This window comes from Lepisosteus oculatus, chromosome 2, assembly GCF_040954835.1.
Source record: "Lepisosteus oculatus isolate fLepOcu1 chromosome 2, fLepOcu1.hap2, whole genome shotgun sequence".
Classification (NCBI taxonomy): domain Eukaryota; kingdom Metazoa; phylum Chordata; class Actinopteri; order Semionotiformes; family Lepisosteidae; genus Lepisosteus; species Lepisosteus oculatus.
In genome coordinates this window covers 61,280,125-61,304,032 of record NC_090697.1, presented here as the reverse complement: position 1 = coordinate 61,304,032, position 23,908 = coordinate 61,280,125, and the positions used below count along the sequence as shown (strand labels likewise).

Below are 23,908 nucleotides of genomic sequence, written 5' to 3'. Positions count from 1 at the left end.
GTTTTTAAAGACAGAAGTGTTTCCACCTTCAAGCCTGATTTTGTTAGTCGTCGGAAGCTAAACTAGGCAGTGACTGGGCAGTATTGGGATGGCAGACCTCTAAGAAAAAACAAGATTTGTTTTGTAAGCGTTCTTGATGAACCAGTAGGTGGCACTGTTTCCACTAGACTAAAATTTCCTATCCAATGCATCTCTATTGACATCAACAGACATTTTGGTGTAGGAGATATACTGTCTTTTGGATGATACATGGCTGACTGCTTGGTCATTAAAATCCCAAGGCAATGTTGAAAGAGAAGAGGTGGGGAAGTGGGGACACAGGTTTCGTAAAAAAAATCCACTTTGAGATTTGGCCTGCTGAATGATAATACCCTGAATTATGATTGTGAATGAATGCATGTGAATGAATTCATGTGTTGTGAGACCACTGCCACATAATGGCCTCCACACATCACCCAGGTAGGTGCTGTACTATACTCCAGCAGTAGATAGAGTGGGCCTCCTCCTGTCTGCAAAGTGTTTTGGGTTCTTTTGGAATGAAAAGAACAATAAAAGTGTAATAATAATCACAATAATTATAATAATTATCATTATTATTATTATTATTATTATTATACATTCCGAGGGGAAGACGGACCATTCCAAACAGCAACATTGTAACACTGTCTGCTGAAAATAACTACTTCTTGGCCACGAATTAAATCATTATAACTGAACAACACAATTCTTACAGTGATATAGCTGACAAAGCACTGTGACATTCTATAGGGCAGAGGCAATTTAAAACTTAACATTTTATTCATATCCTAGTCCTGCAGGCAATTATGTATCATAACTAAAATAGCTCAAAATAGGAAGTGCATTTTGGTACGCCCAAAATCTGTTTTAAGGTTCTGAAGTTTCTTTTTTCTTTAAGCTTCAAAATTGCCAGATTTTCTTTTATAGAAAATTGTTTAGTTTTCACTTTCACTACGGACATCAAAGACTGCTGTCAAAGCAAGACAGGCTAACAATGTTCACAGCTCTTTTAAGAACCTATTCTTCACAAGAAAAGATACAGCTGGCAGTTTCCCAATATTTTTTCTACTTCAAAATAAAAAGGGTCATAATTTTTAGTTTAATTGACTTATGAAGGTAGAACCAATTTGAGTTCATTAAAAACAAAATTCTTAAGAGCAGGGCTGTTAAGATTCTCTAAATTCTTAAGAGCAGTCATGCTTTTTCATGAGAAATTAATTATTAGAGTTCATCACGGACTTCCAAGCTTAGACTATCCTGTCACTGTACTTTTGGAAAGCCCCGCATATCACTGTTTTCAAGTGTTTCCTAATTTGTTCACAGTTATTTTATTTCTCTGTTTTACTTCTTAATATCTGTGGTGATTTAAAAATATTCAAATAATTCCCTTTGTAATACTTTGTCCCCTCCACACAGACAGGCAATATGACTAATTATGTCACTACCAATGTATTTAAAAACTACAAGTACTCCTGTTATGCAAGTTGAGTTATGAAAAATTTATATTTCCTTCAAGTATTATTACAGAGAAATCTGTGGATTAACAGTCAGACAAGGTAAGTAACTCCTTTAAGAGTTAAATTATTGGCTCAACAGGGTTTTTTCCTTCTGTACCAACAGCATTGGCTGCTCCCTGTAGTTCAGCGAATAGCTTCTTTTTAAAAGCTATGATATCAGAAAGTATAAACACGCATTGTTTAAAGCATTTTTTACAGATAGCATAGGTTATAACTGTAAATAATAATTCTAATGCAAAACATTTCTATATTAAAAATAACCCCCAAAAATCAGTTTACCACCTACCAATCCCCTTAATGTTCACACATTATGAGGTGACAGAGTGGGTGATGTTAAACATATTTGCAGAATAATATATTTAGATTTTAAAAGTATTTACCAGAACAGAAAAAAGCAGGAAAAAAGATCTGAACAAATTATGGCAAGGAAAATAATTTGCGCCAGCAGCCATATCACCTTGCAGCTCTCAACTGGCTACCCACTGAAGCTAGGCCGGGTTGAGCCTGGTCAGTACCTGGATGGGAGACCCCCTCTAAGCTATGGTTGCTGCTGGAAGTGGTGTTAGTGGGACCAGCTGTCTGTGTCGGTCCGGTATAGTGGTCCGGTATAGTGGCGGGGACACTACACTGTAGTGGGCGCTGTCTTTTGGATGGGCATTTTTTGATAAGAGTAGGGAGTTATCCCGGTGTCCGGGCCAAATTCTGCCCCCCTCGGCCTTTACCGTGGCCTCCAAATTGTCCCCATGTGTGATTGGCTTGCACTTGCCCTGCGATGGACTGGCGCCCTGTCCAGGGTGTACCCTGCCTTGTGCTCACTGCTTGCCGGGTAGGCTTCCCACAACACCATATGGTATAAAGAGGTTCGGTAAATGACATGACAAAAATAATTTGCATATCTCAATACTTGTGTAGCTTTAATTTTTTACTGATATTACAATGCCTAACATTCCAAGCAATTATAGGAGGCAAGGTACGCAAGTGGCAAGAAATGAGGTGGGAGTTATGGTGCAGATGGGGAGTTAACATCATAATGTAACGTTTGGTTAATGCAGTGGAGATCTCTAGTGGTAGGTAAGGGAGGTACCACTTATAACAAGTACTTTCGATCCATCCAGGCAATCGACTTTCTTGTTTTCTTTATTCAACACTAAATTGCTTTCAAAACAGGTGAAAACCACACTTCAGCTTAAGAACTCTGTAATTTCAGTATTATCATGTTATTTCATCTGTGAAGAATCTGACGAATTCTGGTGCATTTCAAAATGATAACATCCTCAACCACACCAGGAGCTTCATTTTAATTTAGAATTAGTCACCAATTTCAACTGGAAGGTGAGGGTGGCCTTTTAAGAAAAATACTGCATGATGTCATCACGAACCTTTATAAAACCATGCTGAATAAGAACAAAAAATCATTCAAAAAATATAATTATAATTTACCAAAAAGAACAGTCAATACAAGCGAATGTATCAGAATCAGAAACCAAGTTATAATTGGGCTAAACCTGGGTCTCAAACATCTAAACACAACTTATAGAATGAAGTGCACAGGCATTCAGTTCTGCTGGCTGGGGTCTTTAGTGCAAAATGAAGGTAATTTATTTTCTTTGTTATAGACATTATTTGCACTTTTAATACATTTTTGTACTTTTAAACAAATTACCAATCAAAAAATGATTATTTGTGGAGCACATTTCATAAAGTTAATCTATCTATAATACAACATATTATTAATGGTAAGAATGTTTGTTTTACATATAAATATGTTTCTTTTACCCACTACATTGCTGTATGAAAGAAATGTGTGTAAAAATCAATAACTATACTTTACTCAAACTAGATTTAAAGCATTATCTGACTTTTAAAACTGTCATAGTGTATTACAGCATGTTATATTTTCTGTTCCTTGATTTTTACTCCTACATGGATTTTGTGCTGCACAGTTGCATACGAGAACCTGAACTATGTTTTGATTTTAAAAAACAGAACAGGTTTTCCAGTAGACACAACTTGTGTTAGGTTTTAAAGCAAGCAGTTTAGGCGATCTGATTAAGATAGCATGTTATGACAGCACGTCACTCAATAACCTCAGCTGACAGCTGGAAACAATATTTCACAGATTTTATTTATAAATTCTGACCAGTTTCATGTCTGAAATGCACGAGGACTGCAGTCCTGTCCAACAAGCACGTGTATACAAATACCCTCTTAATGTCTCTCAGTTTCTAACACATTGAAATTTAGACATTTACACTTGTAGATACTAAAATTCTGAGGTCCTGTTCTACAATTCTGGTGATCTGGGTACTAATATAAGAATATTCGACAATAAAACTAACATGAAAATATGTAATATTTAATGCTTTAAACATTTCTATGAAATACAGTTTTATAAATATATGTTTGTATTGTAAATATTTATACTTAACACTAGGTAGCCGGGTAGTGTTTTTACATTATGTAAAATAATCTTCTAACACTTAATTTCCTTTTTATTTATATAAGCTGGGGTTGTAATCATCCACTAATCATCCTAAGTAATATATATTTTTTAGACCATATTGTCTTTGACTCAAGGGATGAATCTGCCATAACTAAATACATGATCAATTGTTTCGACTGTCCCAAATCAATTATGAAGTAGTTCTGATGTACTGCTGAAAAGGATCAGACAAAGAGAACAACAGAATACTGAAGGAGACGAGGGTGAATTGGATTAAAAAAAATATGTCTACAACTAAAGTGATTATATGAACATGAAACAGTAGAACAATAATCTCCCAAGTTTGTATTTAGACATGTTAAAACACGTTCAATTCTTAAATAAATAAAGCATCAATTCCTACTTCCTGTTAACTTTTTGATGTATCGTTTTAAGAACTGACAATATTTGTTTTCATTGCAGACCTGTTGCGTTAAAAGGGTGTGTGGGATAGAATAGTACACATAAAACCGTGTAATCGTCTGCCCACTACTATGAGCTAGACGGATAAAAAATAAAATAAAACTTCATCCTGGCAATTTTTCAAAACCTCTCAAATGATTTCAATCTGCAGTTTTTCTTCCATATCTGGAGCCACGGCTACAGTAAAGGCTTAGGGGCAAAAAAAAAAGCTTAAAAAATAAAAAGAACTGGCATTGCAGCTGTGGCTGAACAGTCCTACCTCCTCTGCTGCATTCGTTCCTCCTCCGGCACTCTGAAGGAGAACCGCCTCTTGTTGTTGATGTTTCGCACCATCTGCTTCCTGCTGTTGTCTGACGTCTCAGGAACCACCAGCTCATCACCCTCTGTACCAGCGAGAGTTTGTGAAACCATGAAGTGAGCTTACAAAATGTTCCCAAAAAAGGGGCAAGCTCGGTTTGGAATTATGATTTTATACTTTCCTCACTTCTTGCTGTGAAGAGTGAGTTAGAGGCCTTCTGATAAATGTTAGGAACATGTGTTGCTCTGCCTCTCAGACGTATCTCACATCTGTTCTCAAGCTGCTCTCAATAGCTTCCCCGTTTAATGTTTCAAGGTTAGGCTTTGATTGACATCAGATAGACAGATGCCTTGAGGATATACCCCAGCTATTCTAATACAAGCTGTCATCTTGAAAGTAAGTGAATTAGACTTGCAAATGTAAATGAACCACGTGGAAGCAAAGAAAAGACATAGGCATATGACTTAAACAGCTGTGGGAATTGTAATGATTTGCTCTTTAAATAATATACTGCTATTTTCTTTATCCTGTATTGACTGCATTAAAAAAAAACTTTAAGCTTAAGTCCATATCATTCAGTTTGCCAGATATATTTTACTAGACTTTGTGCTCATGGGAATGGAATGGAAGTTGTGGAAAAACAATAAAATAATAAAAACCAAAACTTGTGCTCATTCTTAGTATTGCTAATATCCCTGAAGCACAGCAATATTGTGAATGGGAGAACAGCCAAATCACCATGTTTTAAAGTTTTCTTCCTGAAGGAATCAAAGTGCAAGTCTTTTTCATTGTCAGAACATTAACATTCGAAAGGAAGATTGTTCGAAAAGATCTTTTCTTTACAAAGGGTATTGTCGATGAATTGTTGCTTCATTTTTACAGTGGAATTTATATACTGTATTTCACATAATGTTTTAGAATGATTTTCAAACAGCAGTTCATGTGTACTGTATATAACACAAATCAATACATGTACAATTGAAATCAAATGATGAGTAGTTGACTTAAAATACTTAAAAGACTTTTACATTTCTGAGGGGTCTCCAATTTAACTTGTTCTCATTTAGTTTCACTCTTGACATGTACCAATTACCAAGGGTGCTGGTTTATGTTTTAAGATTGGGATTGAGTATTAAAAGTATTAATATATAGTGAATGTACAAGATACTACGTTCTGATGACTTGTTTATAAGAAGCATGGATATTATTCTTATGTTGAGTAGAAAATATTTAACTCCTGCATGTTTATTGAGTACTGTATTGCATTCTACATCCTATTTGCTGTTTCTTGATCTAGAGGTTTGATTGATTGTGTAACTGACTGTATAATCTTTATGCTGCATGCAGGTTCATTGGACATTTATAATTAAGATTTTAAAGAACTTCTGATCTTTAAACAGTACCAAATGTTCAATATACTGAGAAATTCCTTTAACCGTTGTGTTTATTAATGAAATAGAAGTGAGAAGAAGAAACAACTTTTCCCTGTTGCCTGGCCTGACCCTCCGTTTAAAAGTTACTTCTTACCTGCCATCTTGTTCTTGAAATAAATTAACCGAACTGTTTCCAGGCCTAGAAGATTAAGTGATCCCTCAGTATTTAAAGGCCGCACCTAGGGACGAGATAAGGGGTTAAGATTTTGGCAGTCATAAAACAGGAGCTAATTTGCGTTCTCCTGCAATTTCTAGTTGCATCAGGTTACCTTTTTCAAAGGAATTGTCTGAATCCACTCCATTGTGTTCACATCAAACACATCAACTGCATTTTCGCTGTATACTGAAAGGTATGGTGCATTATAACCTAAAAAGAAAAAAAAACAATCAACCCGAACAGGTTAACAACTTCAATAGTGCAGGTTCTGGGATTATAGCACAATAAAGATTACAATCAGAGGAGGCTACTTGTTCTTCATTGATTGTCCACAATGCAAGTCTGAGAATCTCATCCTGACAGTTTTTTTAAGTGGCTGCTGATTCAATTTTGAGGCCTGAAACAAAACGTCAACTGAGAAAGGTCAATGTAAAGTGACCTTGTGTTACATTTGCAATATATATTCTTTGTCAGTTGCTTTGTCAGCAGTAATTTGATTTACTCTGTGACTGGGCAGCAGTTCAGTCCTTCAGCACTCTACTGACATCAACAGTCAACTCTTGAGACTTAAGCAGCTCTTGAAACAAAGCTTTGCAAGTTTATAAACCATTGAAAACCACAAGACACAACTAAACAAAATGTTTTGCAAAGGCAACATTTTAGAATACAGGGAAACAGTCAACGCAGATGGAGACATAACACATTCATATTAAATATTAAAATTCTGTGGATTCAATTTAGTCCACCAGTCTTTAGTTTTTATGAGGTTTATTCCATTCATGTTACAAAACTCCATTAAAAAGCATAGCACTAACAAATAAAGTCTGAAGGTATGTTTATTTTATGTATTATTCTTCCCTAACCATGTAAAGCACTTTGTAAATAAACATGTAAAGCACTTTTGTAAATGTATTTCAGCAGCATGCTCCAATCTACAGAGACATGCAATGAAACATTTCATCTGAGGAACAGCTGAAGGCCATGAAGACATTACTTTAGCTGTGGAACTTTAAAGTAATTCTTTAGAAAATAAGTTATTCCCTCCGACATCTTGTGATGATGGATTATGGTCCATTTATTGTGGACAAACTTCAGAAACTGCATAACTCCTCCCTCCTTATCTGCACTTTTGCGTAATTGCGATATCAGGCCCAGCATGGCGAGAGGCATCCTGGAAGCTTCAGGCACATTCTCAGAGGCCTGACACTTCTTGGACTGTCCACAGGGCTCAATTCCAAAACTGAGCATGTGTTTTCCTCCACATTATCCACTGCATTGCTCCCGCTTCATTGCATCTTCTTACAGAGTGCTATACTATAGCTTTTGCTATATGAAAAGGTATGAGATATACATTATATATGAACGTATATAACATATATATATATATGATATATATGTTCCTTTTCATAATAGAAAACTGTGCAGTACTTTATTCTTGTCATGTTGTTTTGTTATTTTGCATATTTATGTAGATTTGCATGGTATGTACAGTGTATATGCTACAGGACAGCCTTCTCCTAATAAGTGCATTTTTCGTTTTCCACAGACAGTGCAGGAGTGTATCCCCTGCAAATAAACAGGACAAACATATACACTTTCTCTGTGTAGAAGCCGTTTAAGAAGGCAGAGATAAAGGTTAAAGCAAACTCACAACAAGAGCTGGGGATGGCCGGCCACATGAGCTCCTGTTGCCGTGACCTGCGACCCTGACAATCCACATAGACCCCAATGCTGCTGAAACAGAGCAGGTACTCTTTGCTGGAGATCTCCACCGCGCATATGGCATCCATGCCCTGTTGTGCAATGAAGGCTAGCGTATGGTCCTCGGGATGCAGCAAGCTGACAGGGCTGGTTTCCCCATGGAGGCTGTACTTCATGAAACCCGACTGATACCCCACACACAGCCTCTCGCTGTACAGGAACATCCACTGCACAGTCCCTGGCACCTGGATCTCCCGGATCTTTTTGTGGCGCATCTTGCTCTTGTTCAGTTCATAGCAGATGACTTGCCGTTTCATGGCCACACACAGGCATGTCATTGCCCCATGCCGTACTTGCCCTGAGACCAGAGTCTGGCAGCCCTTGGTCTCGGCCAACTTATAGAAGTCTGTCTCCCGGCCATCCAACGCTGCCATGGGGAAAAGGCGCACATGCCGGTTACGGCCAGAGATCACGGCAAGCAGCTGCTCCCCAGGAATCAGCTCGATGTGGTGTACTTTCTTGTTGTCTCCCACACGGATGATCTCTGGTGGCGGAAAATAGTTTCAACGCTAGACGCTGCACATCTGGAAACTCCTGTCATTCATTCCATAACTGCTCACCTGCGGCTTTCCAGTAACTAATTTATGAAGAAAAACATTCTGTTGGGTAAAGGCTACACTTGCCTATTCACCACCATTTTCAAAACTCTACACCTTCCAAAGTATAAAACGTATTAAAAGCGGAGGTCACAAAGTAGTATTTTCAACTGATTTTGGGATGTTGGACCCCCACCATTCTTGTGTTCAGCTGTTGGACAGCAGACGGTGTGCTATTTTTTAAGTGGAAACCTAGTCAATATAAAATCTTTGTACAGTGAATTAAAGTGTTCTCATTGTCTTGATGATTTTGGTTAACTTTCTAATTAAGCAAATTAAGCAAAAAGGGCTTAATGCTTTGAAACTTTCCCCCCAGTAGACAGAATTGCTTTTTTAAATGCAAGTTTGTCTGAATGTTAACATACCATCTTTGGTGACATGCACAACATATAGCCCCTCTTCATTCCCTAGTGCTATCCGTTCATGATCTGAAAGAGAAAGAAGAAAAATGGTGTTTAGCAAGTCAGAAAGGAAAAAGCAAAGGTATGCATTACTTTCTATTTGCTGTGTTCAAAGTCTGTTATATTCTGTTAGTCTTTCAAACTTTTCAATGACTTCAAAGTTTTAGTTTCGATCACAGAACGGTAAAATATATTTCAGTGACAACTGAACATTTGAAATAGGGTTTGTATCAAGGACTGATTATCCATTATAATATGAGCACTCTTTTCATAAGAGAAAAAATATAGATCAGGTATAGTTGTGCAGGTTTCCAAGAAGAGCCAGCATACCTATGATGGAGGCAGACTGTGTTGTTTTGATGAGAGGCAGTGTGCTGTCATAGGCCTCTTTGGGCACATAGACAAATCTGTCCTTGAGCTTGTTTTTCTTCAAGATGCGGTGCAGCTCATTCAGCAACCCCACCCACTTATTCTTCTCTTGGTCATTGTCAGCCAGGATGAGGATAGAGCACTTGTTACTGGAAGCAGACAGCTGTGATGCCGTAACCTGAAAACATCAGCAGTTTAGAATCACTTTGAATAGGCAGTAAATTCAAATCCATAGTAAATCTGAAACTGCTAAAGGTCAGTTTGCTCTACAGTTCCCCTTAGTAACAGTTACCCAAAAAATGGAAGCTCTCTGCTATCTTCAATTGTATTTCTTTTAAGAAATCCCAATCTTTTGAATGTGAAATTCTCAATCAACTTGGCTTACTGCTATAACTCTCATGGATGCACATGTCACAGTGCCATCATCAGAGTTAGGATGTCAGACAGACAATGAACAATTCTTGCTTGATAAGCTTAAAGTTTGCAGAAGCCCAATTAGCCACTAGAAGTCACTGTTGTATGGAAAACCAAGAAACTCTTATTTGACTTGGAACCCACCCAGCCTGAAATAATTAGAAGCCACTCTATGGGGATTACCAATGTCAGCTGGCATTGAACATTGACTACAGGACACACCCTGTGCTCTATGCAGGACTTTGAGTGAGATAATTTTACTTGACTACCTTTACTTTTACAAATGTCCTCAAACATGTTCATGCAGAAGGCACTAAATGTAAGTGCTCAAGAGCTGCAAAACAATAAAAAATAAACATGACAAATGGTAGCTTGTCTGTGTAGTGCAAATTGTTGCAAGCTTTTATACCTGGGAACATCAGCATTGTTTTATCCCCATTTGAAACACCGGTGGCAAATCATATGAATTCCAAATAGCTGACAGAAATACAGACCAACGTCAACACTTTTGTTACAGGATGCCTGGAGGGTTATGTTGGGAACAAACATAGAGCCACCATTATATGAAATGGATTTAACAATAGGGAAACAATGAATGGTTAATGACAGCATTTCATCAAACATGGAAAACTGTGTAAGGATTGCAGGCGAAACTGCATATTACCTTTGAATGTGTTTTTGCACCTCTTGCTTTATTTTCCTGACACTTGTCTTTAGTAACTGCGTTAACACTCCTGTGGAGAAAGACAGCTGGAGCACTTACCCTGAAAATGCATGGAATGTCCTTCCTGTTGGCGTGAATGACGTCTGAAGCTAAAACTGAACTGACAGAGAATTCTTCGTCCCTAAGAGGGAAACAAATCAAGGGCTTGAAAGCTTTCGACACAAAACCATGCACCAATTTAATTAAACAAAAGAACCACTCTCTCCCACAAGGCAGAAGGTCAAGCACAATACAGTACTGAGAAAAAGTCTGTGAACCTTCCCCTAGGCTGGTCTGTGTTTTTGAATATTTTAGGCCTAAAACTAAATTAGGCCTAAAATATATATGTCTTAATAAAAGATGAAGAATATGTGATAAAACATATAACTTATAGACCTAAAATATATTTGGACTCATTAACAAAGTGATCCAAAGGTTCCAAAGTTAACTACCATCATATGAATACATATGCAAAGCTTTCGATTCAGTAACGTGTGGAACCTCCTTGAGCAGCTATGACTTATTTCACTTCAATTTATACTTTAACCAAGTATTTCAGTTCATTTAAATTTCCTCCATCAGCTATATAATGTAGAAGTTTATCTATTACTTCATAGTGATCATGAATTCTTTTCATACACTATTGCATCTCAAAAACCATTTAAACAGTACATGTAAATCATTTTTGTTAAGACCAGACCAGTTTCAATTAAATAAGATTAATATGGCAAGAAACCGTAATTACTATAATTATATTGGGGGGTTCACAAACATTCTTGGCACTATATATTCCCTCACACCACAATTAAACTTTTTTTATTCCAGGCCTAGTCTGGCAGGAAACTGACAAGAACATTTAGGAATGACCAAACACACTCCAAGACTAAGACGATCAATCCTGGTACTGGGTAGCAAAAATCCATCACGATCAAATCAAAAAGACTTTTAACAATTACTGATCATTTTATCAAGGAAGCATATGTTAAAGAGACTCAGTGAAAACAAAGTGGTTAGGAACGTGCAGTGGAAGATCTGCAGATCTAATGAAGAACTAACTGACTTGCCTTAGTTCAAAGTCTGTTCCTCTCACTACAAATTGTAGATGTTTAAAACACAATTAAACTCCTCTTTACCATTTGAAAAATTAAACAGTCAAAAAGTGAGAATTCCTTTCCATCAAAGGCTTAAGTTCATCAGCACTGGGGTGAGGAATATCAGAAAAAAATCACAGTGGCACTGTGAGTGATGTTGCTGAACAGTATGTTCTCTCATTCCTCATTTCAATGTGGGATTAAGTGAATTTATGATTTCCTCTGAAGTGCTCTGAGAACATACAGAGTGAAAAGCACCATATAAGTGAAAGGTGTTAGTTTCAGACACATCTCACCTCATGTCTATGACCTGGCTCACCACTATACTGGGCTGGGATGCCTTCCCTTCAGCTATGTCATACAGGAAGAGCTTGAAGTCGCACACCACAGCAAGAGCCCTCTGCCAGCCCTTCTTCACCCCAGCAGGTTTAGGCACCTTAAAAAAGACAAAGAGTAACACACTATACAAATAACAAAACTCCTATATACTACATAGAATTGATTATTATATTTTGCCTAACAAAACACTTTTTCCCTACTGCAGATTTTTATTGGTTGAGGTACTCTGTTTAATTTTTAATTGTTAAATTTGGAGAGATATTGCTTTTGATGTCTGATGTACCTGCAGTAAAACTCAACTTTCTTCCAATTTAAATACCATTTGGTCTCATTAATCTGGTCCAGTCAAGAGGAGGGTAAATAAAAAAAGAAAACATAATACTGGATGTTAAATCTGGATCTCTTGAGAAAATAATTTCCATAATATTAGAAAGATTGCAATTGAGGTTATTTTGTCACCTTCATCCTTGCTTTTTTTATTAAAGATTGTAAAGCTTGACATAACTCTAAGTCTTGCATTTTTATTGCTTTTTCTTGTATTGATTTAATGAGGTCATAGAAAAATCTAGATGAAAGAACCCGTTCACTTTCATACACACAGTAGATTCCCGTAGTTGAAAATCACCTGCATAGTGTTATGTTCATATTTCCTGTATATTTAAAATTGACTTGCCAAGTGTCCAATCCACGATTGGACCAGCAATTTGGCACACTCTTTGATGAAAACAGTTCGGAGAACTGAAGAGACCGAAAATACATTTAGGGGCAAAGCTATTTTTATTGTATTTGAGGAATTTGAAGAAAGATGTGTTTAAGTTTAATGCCTGCCTATAAACTAATTAATAAATAATTAATAAAAAATAATTTGTAAATAGGAGTTTCTGTTAGTCTGTAGTTAGGTCTAACAAATATATATTAATTTCTCCTTAAAGTTTTTGCCTGATATACTTTTCATGGTTGTTTTCAATAGAAGGTTTCCTAACAAACATTGGAGAAAAATCTCTAGCGATGTTAGTAACTGAAACTTCTAACTTCTATACACTTCTAATGACTGCTTTCTTACTTAGTTTGGCAGAGCATCTACAAGAGGGAATGTATGTAATGATACAGTCTTTCTGAATAATTAAGAAGAAACAAGAAAAACATAGGTGAGAGAGAAATGTGGAACTATGATGAGCATACGCTTTGAAGTATACTTTGAAACTGTACTGGTAGAATTTAGACCAAACGGTTGCAATTTTAGGAGAGCAGACTGTGAAGCAGGGTAAGAGTTGCAGCAGCCATATCACCCTGCAACTCACAACTAACAATCCACTGAAGCTAAGCAGGTGTGAGCCTGGTCAGTACCTGGATGGGAGACCTCCTGGGAAAAACTAAGGTTGCTGCTGGAAGAGGTGTTAGTGGGGCCAGCAGGGGGCGCTCACCCTGCAGTCCATGTGGGTCCTAATGCCCCAGTAGTATAGTGACGGGGACACTGTACTGTAAACAGGCGCCTTCCTTCGGATAAGATGTAAAACCGAGGTCCTGACTCTGTGGTCATTAAAAATCCCAGGGCACTTCTCGAAAAGAGTAGGGGTGTAACCCCGGCGTCCTGGCCAAATTTCCCATTGGCCCTTACCAATCATCTCCTAATAATCTCCCTCTTTGAATTGGCTACATTACTCTGCTCTCCTCCCCGCTGATAGCTGATGTGTGGTGAGCGTTCTGGCGCACTGTGGATGCTGCACATTGGTGGTGGTGGAGGGGAGTCCCCATTACCTGTAAAGCGCTTTGAGTGGAGTGTCCAGAAAAGTGCTATATAACTGTAAGCAATTATTATTATTATTATTATTATAATAAATAGATAAGGTTAATAGATTGTATGTAAGATTGTATGCAGAACGTTAGTCACTACACTACACAAACAAATATTGCTGCCGGGGTTCACTGCGCTGTTCAGTTTCAGAGAATTGTGAACAGACATATGCGCCTATGCCTAAAGGAATGTCCTATAACACAGACAAAGAAATTAATCTTTTTTATCTTGAAGAAGCAAACCAAAGTCTTTAAAGGTACAAAGTCAATTCAGTAGACTTCTTCAAAACATCAGTGAAACATAATTGAGAGGCTACAAGGCTAAATTTCATCCTTACACAAAGGGTTGTTAGAATCTGGAACAAGATAACTTCAGATTAATTATCGACAACCAACCAAAAAACCTTGATCGTCCAGTTTACCTCCTCTTATTCATAACTTTTCTTATGTTATTTCTATCAATTATTATATGCAATTCTATCAATTATTATATGCAATTAATACATATTAATACATTAATACATATCAATAGACTTCAATACCATGTTGTATACACCTTTAGGTAAAAACCTGAATTAAATAGCAATGCAGTACTTTGAAAATTGATTTTTCTTCAAATATTATTCCCATACTTTGCAATTTATTTACTTTAACTGTTCCTATACTTTTATTCTTTACCCTGACATGTCCCTCATAAGCTGTTCCAATTCCCTTCTGCGGATCTATTCCCAGAGGTCCCTTGGTCTGGTCAGGGGGGATTGGGCACACTGCTGGTGCTTTATCCGCACAGGTCACATGACACGAGAAGTTGCAAACTGAATGTAAAAAAAGAGAAAAAAAATGAATTTGTGCAGTAATGTTCATTACTGTTTTGCAATTATTGGCTTTCTTTGGCTGAAATATTTAGAATAGCAAGAAAAATGAATGTCAATTCAATAAAATCATCAATAGTCTAGTAATTTATTTTACCAAAGATAAATTCGCACATTTTCAACTGAATTATTTTCTGAATGGCCTAGTTTCGGTGCGGTGGCTCTGTGGTTAAGGATCTTCTCCTGTGGCTGGAAGGTTGCCGGTTCGTATCTCGCGGCCAGCTTCTCTCCCTGTCTGTGTGTCAGTGCGTCTCATGGAGAGCAAGTTGAGGTATGCTAAAACACAAATTCCTACTACAAGAAATTGTATATGGCCAATAAAGTGATCTTATCTCAATTTAATTGTTTATATGTTTTTCATTATGAAGTGCTTTGGGGCATGTACTGTGAAAAGTGCAAAATAAAAATATTGTTATTCATGTTTGAAACCTCCAATTGCCATTACAACCCTAAAATCACCTCAGGAAAGCTGAAGACAAAATATACACACCCCTTAAAAATGCATCTTTAACACAGTACTGTTACATGAGGAATGGCAGATTGACACCACTACCACTAAAAAAAACTTCAGGCTCACAGGCATCTAGACAATCACAGTGGTTGCACAACAAATGGAGGAAACTATGACTGTCATCAAACCTAACCAATTCCAGCAGAACAATTGCTTGGGGAGTCTAGGTCACATCTGGCTAATACAAACAATGATTCCCCACTATTATCAACACAAATCTGGAGGCTGTAACCTATCTGGAAGAATCATATTTCAAGACATTACCTTCACAGGTACAGCCTTGGCGTATCAGTCCCACCATCAGAGAGGTGCACTGGTTGCATTTGGTTGGAGTGTTGAAGGACTTCACTACGAATTGATGAGCTTTGGGCTACAAAGGAAATTGATAATTATTATCATAGATTATCATCAGAAACTGTGACATTAAATCTCTGCACAAATAATGTTCTGATCAGTCAGAAGAGCACACATGATTTTTTTTTTGTTTTAATCAAAGTTGCCCGTCTCCATTCATCCATTGCTGGACTTTCCCAAGTCTTTCCTGAAAGAAAAACACTGTTACCTTGGGTGGTATAAGGCCAGATCCGCTGTATGCTGATCGCATTGTTGGAGTCTGTACAATACGTGGAGGGTGATCAATCATCTGGAACAAAACATAAATAAGAAACACATGAGAAAATGCTAAACAGTATACAAACACACAAACAAGAGAAACTTTTGTTATTTTTTTTACAATCTGGTACCTGGACATTGTTTTTTATTTAAACCCTATCTTGCAATTGCTCAATACAGAGAACTAGCACTATCCCTGTACCTCGATGGACTCCATATCGCTGGCAGTGGAAGGGGACCGGGATCTTGAGTGAAGGTGGGACTTGGGTTCATCATCTCGTGATGGCGTGTTGGAAACATTGAAGTTCTCAATGGAGTCAATCTGAGAGAGCAGAGCAAAATGAATCACTCAAAAGAGCTAACCTTGCTGCTAAAGTGAGAGGTTGAGTACCAGGATTCTAAAATATCTAGCCTTACACAGAGTGTTCTGTGTTTTCAGTATTTATTTTTTGTGTCATGATGTCCCTTTAAATTTACCTTTGGCATATTCTGCTGCTTAGTTAAATACACTGAAACCTTGCTAATTCTCAAACCAAGGTGATCTAATTTTCATGTAACATCACTAATGCTTGTTTTGCCTCATTTAATTCCTGCTTGAGAGGCAATAATGATCACTAACCCCACAGAGCCTTTTGAACTCGCATTTGCAGTTTACTGCAAATTGATATAAGATTGCACATTTATTTTAAATGAAACAATATTAATTTCAACAGAAAAAAATATGTACAAATGTCATTGGAAACACCGAAAACACAGAACTCCCTATACATCTCTACATGCTAATGAAAAGATGATGTACATTCTTAAGTAATGAGTTTATAATATAGAAAATCACAGCAAGGTAGCAGACTTGTCTTTGAGGCTGCTGCCTGTTGACATCACCCAAAGTTTCTTGTCAAATGTCAACTCCAGGCACTTCAGTTGTACCAAGCCTTGGAGAAAAACCTTCTGACGAAAGCGGGGAATGATATCAGAGAGTCAGAAGCGTTCTAGAGATACAACTGAACTAAATCAAGCTGTATCCAAATTTGTTAAGTTTAAAAACTTGCCATGAAAAGATTAATATATTTGTCCTATAAATAGCTGTAATACCTAGTGACATATAAGGCTATACTTTTTAGATTATTTTGCTGACTTCATTTATTATTTCACTATGGTGATCATTTAGCTGAAATATGTTTATGAGTTTTCTGAAACTTTCTGTTCTTTTAAACACTACAAGAAAGTAGTGAAACAAACCAATAATTCTATATATTAAGTGCAGATAGAAATATAAATTTTTAATTTTTTGACTCTGCACAGAAGAATACTAGAAAGTGAAAGACATACGCACTGCAATCTAAGACTGACTATGACTGGAATTTCAAATTAGTGCCTAACTCTACATTAAATGACTTTACAGGCAGTTATGGGCATTGACTGCACATACAACAAATGCTGTAATGAACTCCCAGGATTTGTTCTGTGAATCTAACACGCATTTCAGAGACTAGCAGGGTACAAACAATTTTGCATTTTGAAAATTACTTTACACTATATTCATCCCCATAAATTCTAATAACATTTTTGACTAACAGGTTGCATTTAAATTTTTAATACTACTATATAAACTACTATATTACTTTATGTAATTATAATTACACTATTTTCAAGTTGACACAAAATGAACAGAGAAAACAATGTGTGGATTGATATTTGATTAAATATCAAAAAGTTCTACAACTTATGAAGAATACAAAGACTCTTCATTTTAGTAACAGTGCAGTAATGCATTTTTAATAGTATTAATAGTTTTATTTGAAACTATGCTTAACAGCACTAGTACTATATGCCACATTTTAATGTTCCTTCAACAGACTTTTAACCTCAGCAGGATTGATGCTGTCTGCAAGATTCTCTGCAATTTATAACTAGTTTTTTAATTATCTTTTTTTGTTTTCTGTTTTAGTTTTATAATTTCCCACACTACATGCTAAATAATCAAAATACACAATTGTCTTGTGTATTCTATCTGAATACAAATTTACCTCTGCAAGATTTTCATGAATAGAGTATGTACTAATGTCATAGAATTATAGACAAGGTTTGACAGGATAGTGTCATTTAAAAAATATGTTAACATGTTACAAGTTTCACAGCATTATATGAGAAATAGTTGAATATATGATTTTAAAGTGCTATATCAAAAATACTTTAAACAGACCACTTCTGTGCCAAAAGTCATAGCCTTATTTAGAAGGTAGTCCTTTTTAACACATGCAATTTTGTAACACCACTAACACATTTTTAAAAACGACATCTGAGTTCAAAGACATGCTGTCCAGATTAATTGGCACCTCTATGCCACATGCTATCCAGAGTGTAGTCCATTTTTATATCCCCTGCTTGCCAGGTTAGTCTCTGGTTCACTGCAAACCACTAAGCATACAGTGGTTAATAAAAATAGAAGCGTGGACATCAGAAAGAAACTGGCAGATTAGCTGGTAAACTAACAACTCTTTGTATCTGTATACATTTTATGAGGTTCTTGTCTGAGAACCAGGTTGTTAACTCACCACTGCAGTTCTGCACCTCAAAGTTCTTAAAGAGGAAATGGGGTGCAAACCAAAAATGAAACAGAAATTATGCCACACTACATAAATGTATTATGTTGTATTGTTGTACGGCATGCACTGCATTAAGTTACACAGCCAACTATAAAAAGTGTGTCCATTCACAGTTGGACCTGAGCAACAAAACATGCCTTCGTCTAAGATGTGATAATGCTTGTACCAGATTTTGAGACAATTTTATCATAGTCATGTGCATTGTTAAATTTGTACATACTGTGTAGCTACCTTTAAAGAGCACGGATGTCTATAAATATGCATTTCAATATGTAATTAAGATACATGTATCAATAAAAAAATGGTAGCTAATTTAGACAATAAATTGAATATTGTGATTATTGTCTGTTCTCCACTTCAATTACACACTCGTACAAATATGTTACGTCTAGCTAATAAATTAATAGAGTCCTTAATATTTTTTTAGTGCTTGCCATAAAAACAGGCCCTACTGCATTTTTATATTATTGAACTAAGAGTAGGTAGGTAGTTCTAAGAACACTGTACACTTTCGTTGTATCAGGTAAGTGTTTTTTGGGGTTTCACCCCATTATAATAGATTCCTTAAACATTCTCACTATTTTTAGAAGGACAAAAAAATCTCCCTAATCAAAATCAGCAATGATGTTTTGATCCATGAAGCACAAGCAAATAAGCGGACATGCATCAAACACCAAAGGCACAGCAGACAAGGTCAATGGAGATAGTAAGGGATGAAGACAGGTGACACACAAAAACAAAACAGCAGCTTACACGTCTGCCTTTGCTAGCTGGGATGCAGGCAGGAGAACGCTTAAACAAAGAGAAAGACAAAGAGGTAGGGAGAAAAGTGTTAAACAGTCTTAAAAAGGGCAGTGCACCTCTAGTTCTGGTATGGTGAGATTGCTACACATTTCTCACTAAATGTCTTGATTCTTTTTAGTTTCTTCTATCAAGTGCTATTAAATGGATTTAAAATATTGTAACATTAACTGAAAAATAACAGCAGGCAAGAGAGTTTTATATCATATTGCCTCCCAGAGTTAGAGTAAAATGAGTTCAAACCATAGGACCATAGGACTCAAACATGTCATATTCTGCTCTGGTCTTCACTGTCTCAATTACTTACAAAGCATGTCAGGGTAGAAGTGAGGCACTTTACATTTTTAGGAATTTTGTTCTTGACTGTAATTCTGGAGACAAAAGGCACTGGATATTTAGAAATAATTCAAAAGTCTAATCTGGAGTCCAGTATTTTGTAAATGTAAACTGAAAATTTACAAAAAATGAACATTGCCTGAAATTTTTTTATTTTATTAGTTCAGCTTTTTTTCCCCACGGGGTATCCATCAAGTCTTTAATCACAGATTAAAACAACTAACTAAATAAATAAAGATATTATCTGAGAGTTTAAGAGGAAGCCATAACAAATATAGGACAATAGCGTGAACAAAAAAGTTATAGAATTACTTTATATCCTGTAATGGGAAAACAAAAACCTGCAATATATGACTTCATATTATGTCTTTGACAAAATACAACAACAAACTACAAGAGACTAAAAAGAAAAATGAAAAAGACATCACTTTTGTCTCTGCTCAGCTGTATAGAGGGCATTGGATGAGGTGCAGGTAATCAGTAGACGACAGTCAATTTTATTAAGAGAGCCAAAACTTGATATATTTTATACAGAAATAAAATTAGTGTAAATTATTTATTAATTTATAATTTATATATTATTTTATATCTGGATAAATTAAATAGCAAAAATATATGGTTAACTTGTTTTCATGATCAGGAGCCTGACCTACAATTCCCAGTTGATTTTTTCGAAAGCTGAGCAGTCCAAGGTGGACTTAAAGGTGCCTATATAGTAATTGTAATAAATGTATTAGCACATGCTATCTATTTTGTAATATATATTATTTAGAGTACAATAGTATTGAGATCCAGCGGTCTATCCAGGACATGCTTTTTACCTTTCCACCTCTTGTTAACTACATTATTGCTAGAAGGATGCCTGTCCCTTTTGGAGCTAACTGGACTAACTGTCCTTGTGCAAGATCAGCTTGCATAGTCATGGTTCATCAACCAAAAAAGCACTGATTGTTAAAAACAATAATTAAAAGATTTTAAAAGTATTTATCCCAACCTTTGTCCCAAATTTAATAGCTTTCTTACTAGGCTGCCAGGTCTGCCAGGGGAAAATAAAAACTTTACAAATAACTTCCTAGAAACCCAGATTACACACCGTCTCAGAACTGTTTGATGAGTATGAAATATTATACTGCAGCTGTGATGTAGCTACACTGCAGTGGAAATACCAGATGAGCCAGCTGAGCTGTACCCAGACAACCACAGCAGAAACTGGGAAACTGAGTTGTGTCTGGATACTGTATTAAAATTGACTGTGTCTACAGGGTAGTTCACAAACCCAATGCTTCCACCTGTTTTCAGGAGGTAATCCATTGGTTTGGCACCAGTGAGACTTACATCATCCCAAAATTCAATTAAGGAAGATGAAGAGGAGGAAAAAGTGTCCTGATGGACCATGAAAAGCAGCAATGAGAAAAAAAAGAAGACCATGTAAACCTGACAGGCAATGGGGATTCCTACTAAAGAGTTGAATTACATTTAGGGCAAATTCCTAAAAAAACTTTATAAATAGAATGGGGCTTAACGACATTCTTATGTGAACAGCACAAGTGTGTTGTAGATTGTTCAGTGGTCACTGGTACTTCAGGTTTGTCTTTCATCTTTCTTTTATTTTATCATCCTTTACTTCGATAAACCCTGCAATTATTGTTCTACTTCCAGACTACGTTTTTGAAAGGTGAACAGAACATATGGGACAGATTTGAGGTTCCACACACTACCTTGCAACCCCACCAGAATCAGCTGAAATAAGTTTTGATGAATCACATTATATGAACATCTTTTAATGAATGAATCTTTGTTCCAACCTTCTTAGCTATTCTACCAAATGAATCATCCTTCGGTTCAACCACAAGAAAGCTAGCTATCACAAAAGGCCTCAAAGGCAGAGTCTGAAGGTGCTGCCAAATTAGCAGCACAACATAAATTAACAACCACATATTAAAGAAATACATTGATGTCACTGAAAAAGTACAAAAAATAGTATAAAAATGTTTTATGATGATGAATGCAATAGTTGCATCAATAGGAACACAGTACTTACATCAAATTGATCCATGGCAGAGGTAGGTGCATTCAAAAATGCCAAGAACGAATTTTGTGAATCTTGGTGCTTTACACCTAGAAAACAGTAGCAGTATTGATATCATATACTATATCCCTTCATTCAGCTCATGAAGTTGAGCCATGAATAAGTAGCATGTTGTGGAATTCAAGGAAAAACAGGAAGAATTTGAGGAATTTGAGGAAGAACATATTGGAAATCTGCTTCTAATGAGGACTTACAGGGTTTTTAAGACAATTTAGCTCCATTCAAAATTTTATAACTTCTTAAGTATAAATGGTGATAATTAAGCATAATATCATAAACATAACCATATAGTGTGCTCTGTTTATTGACAAATTACTTGTCATAGTATTTACACTTAACAACTTGCCAAACTAGAATAGCACTAAATTGATTTTAACGTCTAGTTTAATTTTATGGTTCAAAACCACGGATGTATCAGGCTAATCCCAACAAAGCAATAAACAACACCGTTTGATACCTTAAGGCAGTTAAGGTCAGTGATATACAGGGTTAAGCCAGATTTCTAGTTTTTTTAATATCTCAGACTGTTGATATCTTGAAAAACAGAATCTTGATTTCTGAAGCTCGTCGCCGCTGGATTAAATGATCATCATGAAAGTGCTGTGAGTGATTCCTGCCTGGCTCGTCTTCAAGAGTCACAGGGATTTATGGTTTTAATCTAATCCGTGTTTCTTTTCTGCACTTTCTTAATTGAATTAGACTTGATTAAACTGCTGTTTTCCAAGTCTTTAACAGTTGAGGAGTTGCAAATATACAGACACCACTTACAGAAAGTACATTACAAGAATTTTTTTACAAACCCTTTTCCAGTCTGAGATCCTCTGTCTCCTTCTTCAGTTTCTCAATCTCTGTCAGCATATCCTGGTTCTTTTTCTCAGCTTCTTGGAGCTTGCTGGAAGTTGGTAGGCACAAAATAACAGAAATTGCTGCATTAAAAAAAACCTAATTCAACTAATGCTAACATCAACACTATACTTACAAAGAGAAAAGAAGAAATTGCTAATTATGTTTAGCTCTTTGACTAGATCAGAAGACAGTTGTGAATAATCAGTCCTTCATGACTCTGTATAGGACAAACTGAAATTTGAGTTAAACCAAACAAATAAGGGAAGAAACTGCACTGGACAACGAAAAGAGTAACTAAGTTGCTTTTCTTTATTGGTTATTAATTTGCAATTATATTTGGTTTTTGTTTTGCACATTGCCCAATTTGTACGAAACATTTATCATCTTGGATTACCTCTACCACCTTTTTACCAACATGGGGGAGAATATGGGTGGGTCTATGAAACGTGACCCACCAGGCTTTCTGCTGCTCTGTACGCTTTAAGTACACAGTGGAACAAGCACTGTCAATGCAACATTTTCTCTTAACACAGCAAGCAGGCAGCTGCACATATTGTTTTGTGTGTAGCCAATAAAAACACCTGGCTGACTAATAACCTACTTAGCCACCCTGGCAATGATGGGGGAATCCTTGTCGCAGGCAAGGGGCTCTAACCACTTATCTCTGGATTATCTAGCTCAGCCTGAGCCCCAAGGAAAGGCATTTACTTGTTTACTCATTTGCCTAAAAAAAAAACCTGCTTCTTACCACTCAGTGGAGATGTTGGAGGCTTTGACTTTGTTGAGCTCATCCTGTATGGCCTGCTTGGCCCGGATCTCAGCATCCAGTGCAGACTGCAGCTCCAGCCTGGCAGACATATCCAATTTGGCAAAGCGCCGCATTTTCCATGGCATGTCCTGGAACACAAGGAAGTGTCACACATGAGATTAAACAAGGTGATTGTGTGTCAACTGCTAGTGTGCTCCCTGCCTATACCAATATAAGTCTTTAGGATACAGCATCCCTGCAGAATATCCTCTAATTCAAGGGCTATAGTATAGCAATATAGTATAACTAAGATTTTTTTATTTTTGTACAGTATTTGTCATAGATGCATGACACATCCATTTATCACTTAAGCAGGTATAAGAAAAACTGCTAGACATTTACTGGTACTGGTAAAACTTTGCTTTTAAAGCAGTATTTAATGTTATACTGTATGTATTTTGAAAACAGTTTAATATCTTCAAATGTACAGAAGGATTTTGAAAGCTTTTTTTTGTTCCAGAGCAGAATTTGCTTTTTATTTGCTGAAAAGTTTGGTGAAAATATGAAGAGGTCAACAAAGCTTGAAAAAACATTTGAACGAGGAAATAAAAAAATAAAAGTGACTTGTTTTGCTCAAACAAAATTTCAGTTTTTAAAATGGGCTGTTTTAAAAGGAAAAAATAAAATCATT

At 36.4% G+C, this 23,908-nt stretch overlaps 1 protein-coding gene across 3 annotated transcripts in view; it reads right to left on the bottom strand.

Annotated features, from left to right (window-relative positions):
- Positions 1–23,908, bottom strand: part of cdc42bpab (CDC42 binding protein kinase alpha (DMPK-like) b) — a 190,875-nt gene that overhangs the window by 19,439 nt on the left and 147,528 nt on the right. For 2 of the 3 annotated variants that reach the window (XM_069180002.1, XM_069180007.1), the window contains exons 19-34: positions 23,218–23,366; positions 22,424–22,515; positions 21,576–21,652; positions 19,151–19,189; positions 15,994–16,113; positions 15,742–15,822; positions 15,444–15,549; positions 14,475–14,611; positions 11,960–12,099; positions 10,633–10,714; positions 9,417–9,633; positions 9,051–9,113; positions 7,980–8,573; positions 6,441–6,538; positions 6,266–6,350; positions 4,700–4,823 (exon numbers count right to left, since the gene is read on the bottom strand). In XM_069180002.1, coding sequence (XP_069036103.1) covers positions 4,700–4,823; positions 6,266–6,350; positions 6,441–6,538; positions 7,980–8,573; positions 9,051–9,113; positions 9,417–9,633; positions 10,633–10,714; positions 11,960–12,099; positions 14,475–14,611; positions 15,444–15,549; positions 15,742–15,822; positions 15,994–16,113; positions 19,151–19,189; positions 21,576–21,652; positions 22,424–22,515; positions 23,218–23,366 — 2,204 coding nt within the window. The remainder of the gene's footprint in view (positions 1–4,699; positions 4,824–6,265; positions 6,351–6,440; positions 6,539–7,979; positions 8,574–9,050; positions 9,114–9,416; positions 9,634–10,632; positions 10,715–11,959; positions 12,100–14,474; positions 14,612–15,443; positions 15,550–15,741; positions 15,823–15,993; positions 16,114–19,150; positions 19,190–21,575; positions 21,653–22,423; positions 22,516–23,217; positions 23,367–23,908) is intronic. The other variant, XM_069180006.1, reaches the window with a different exon arrangement.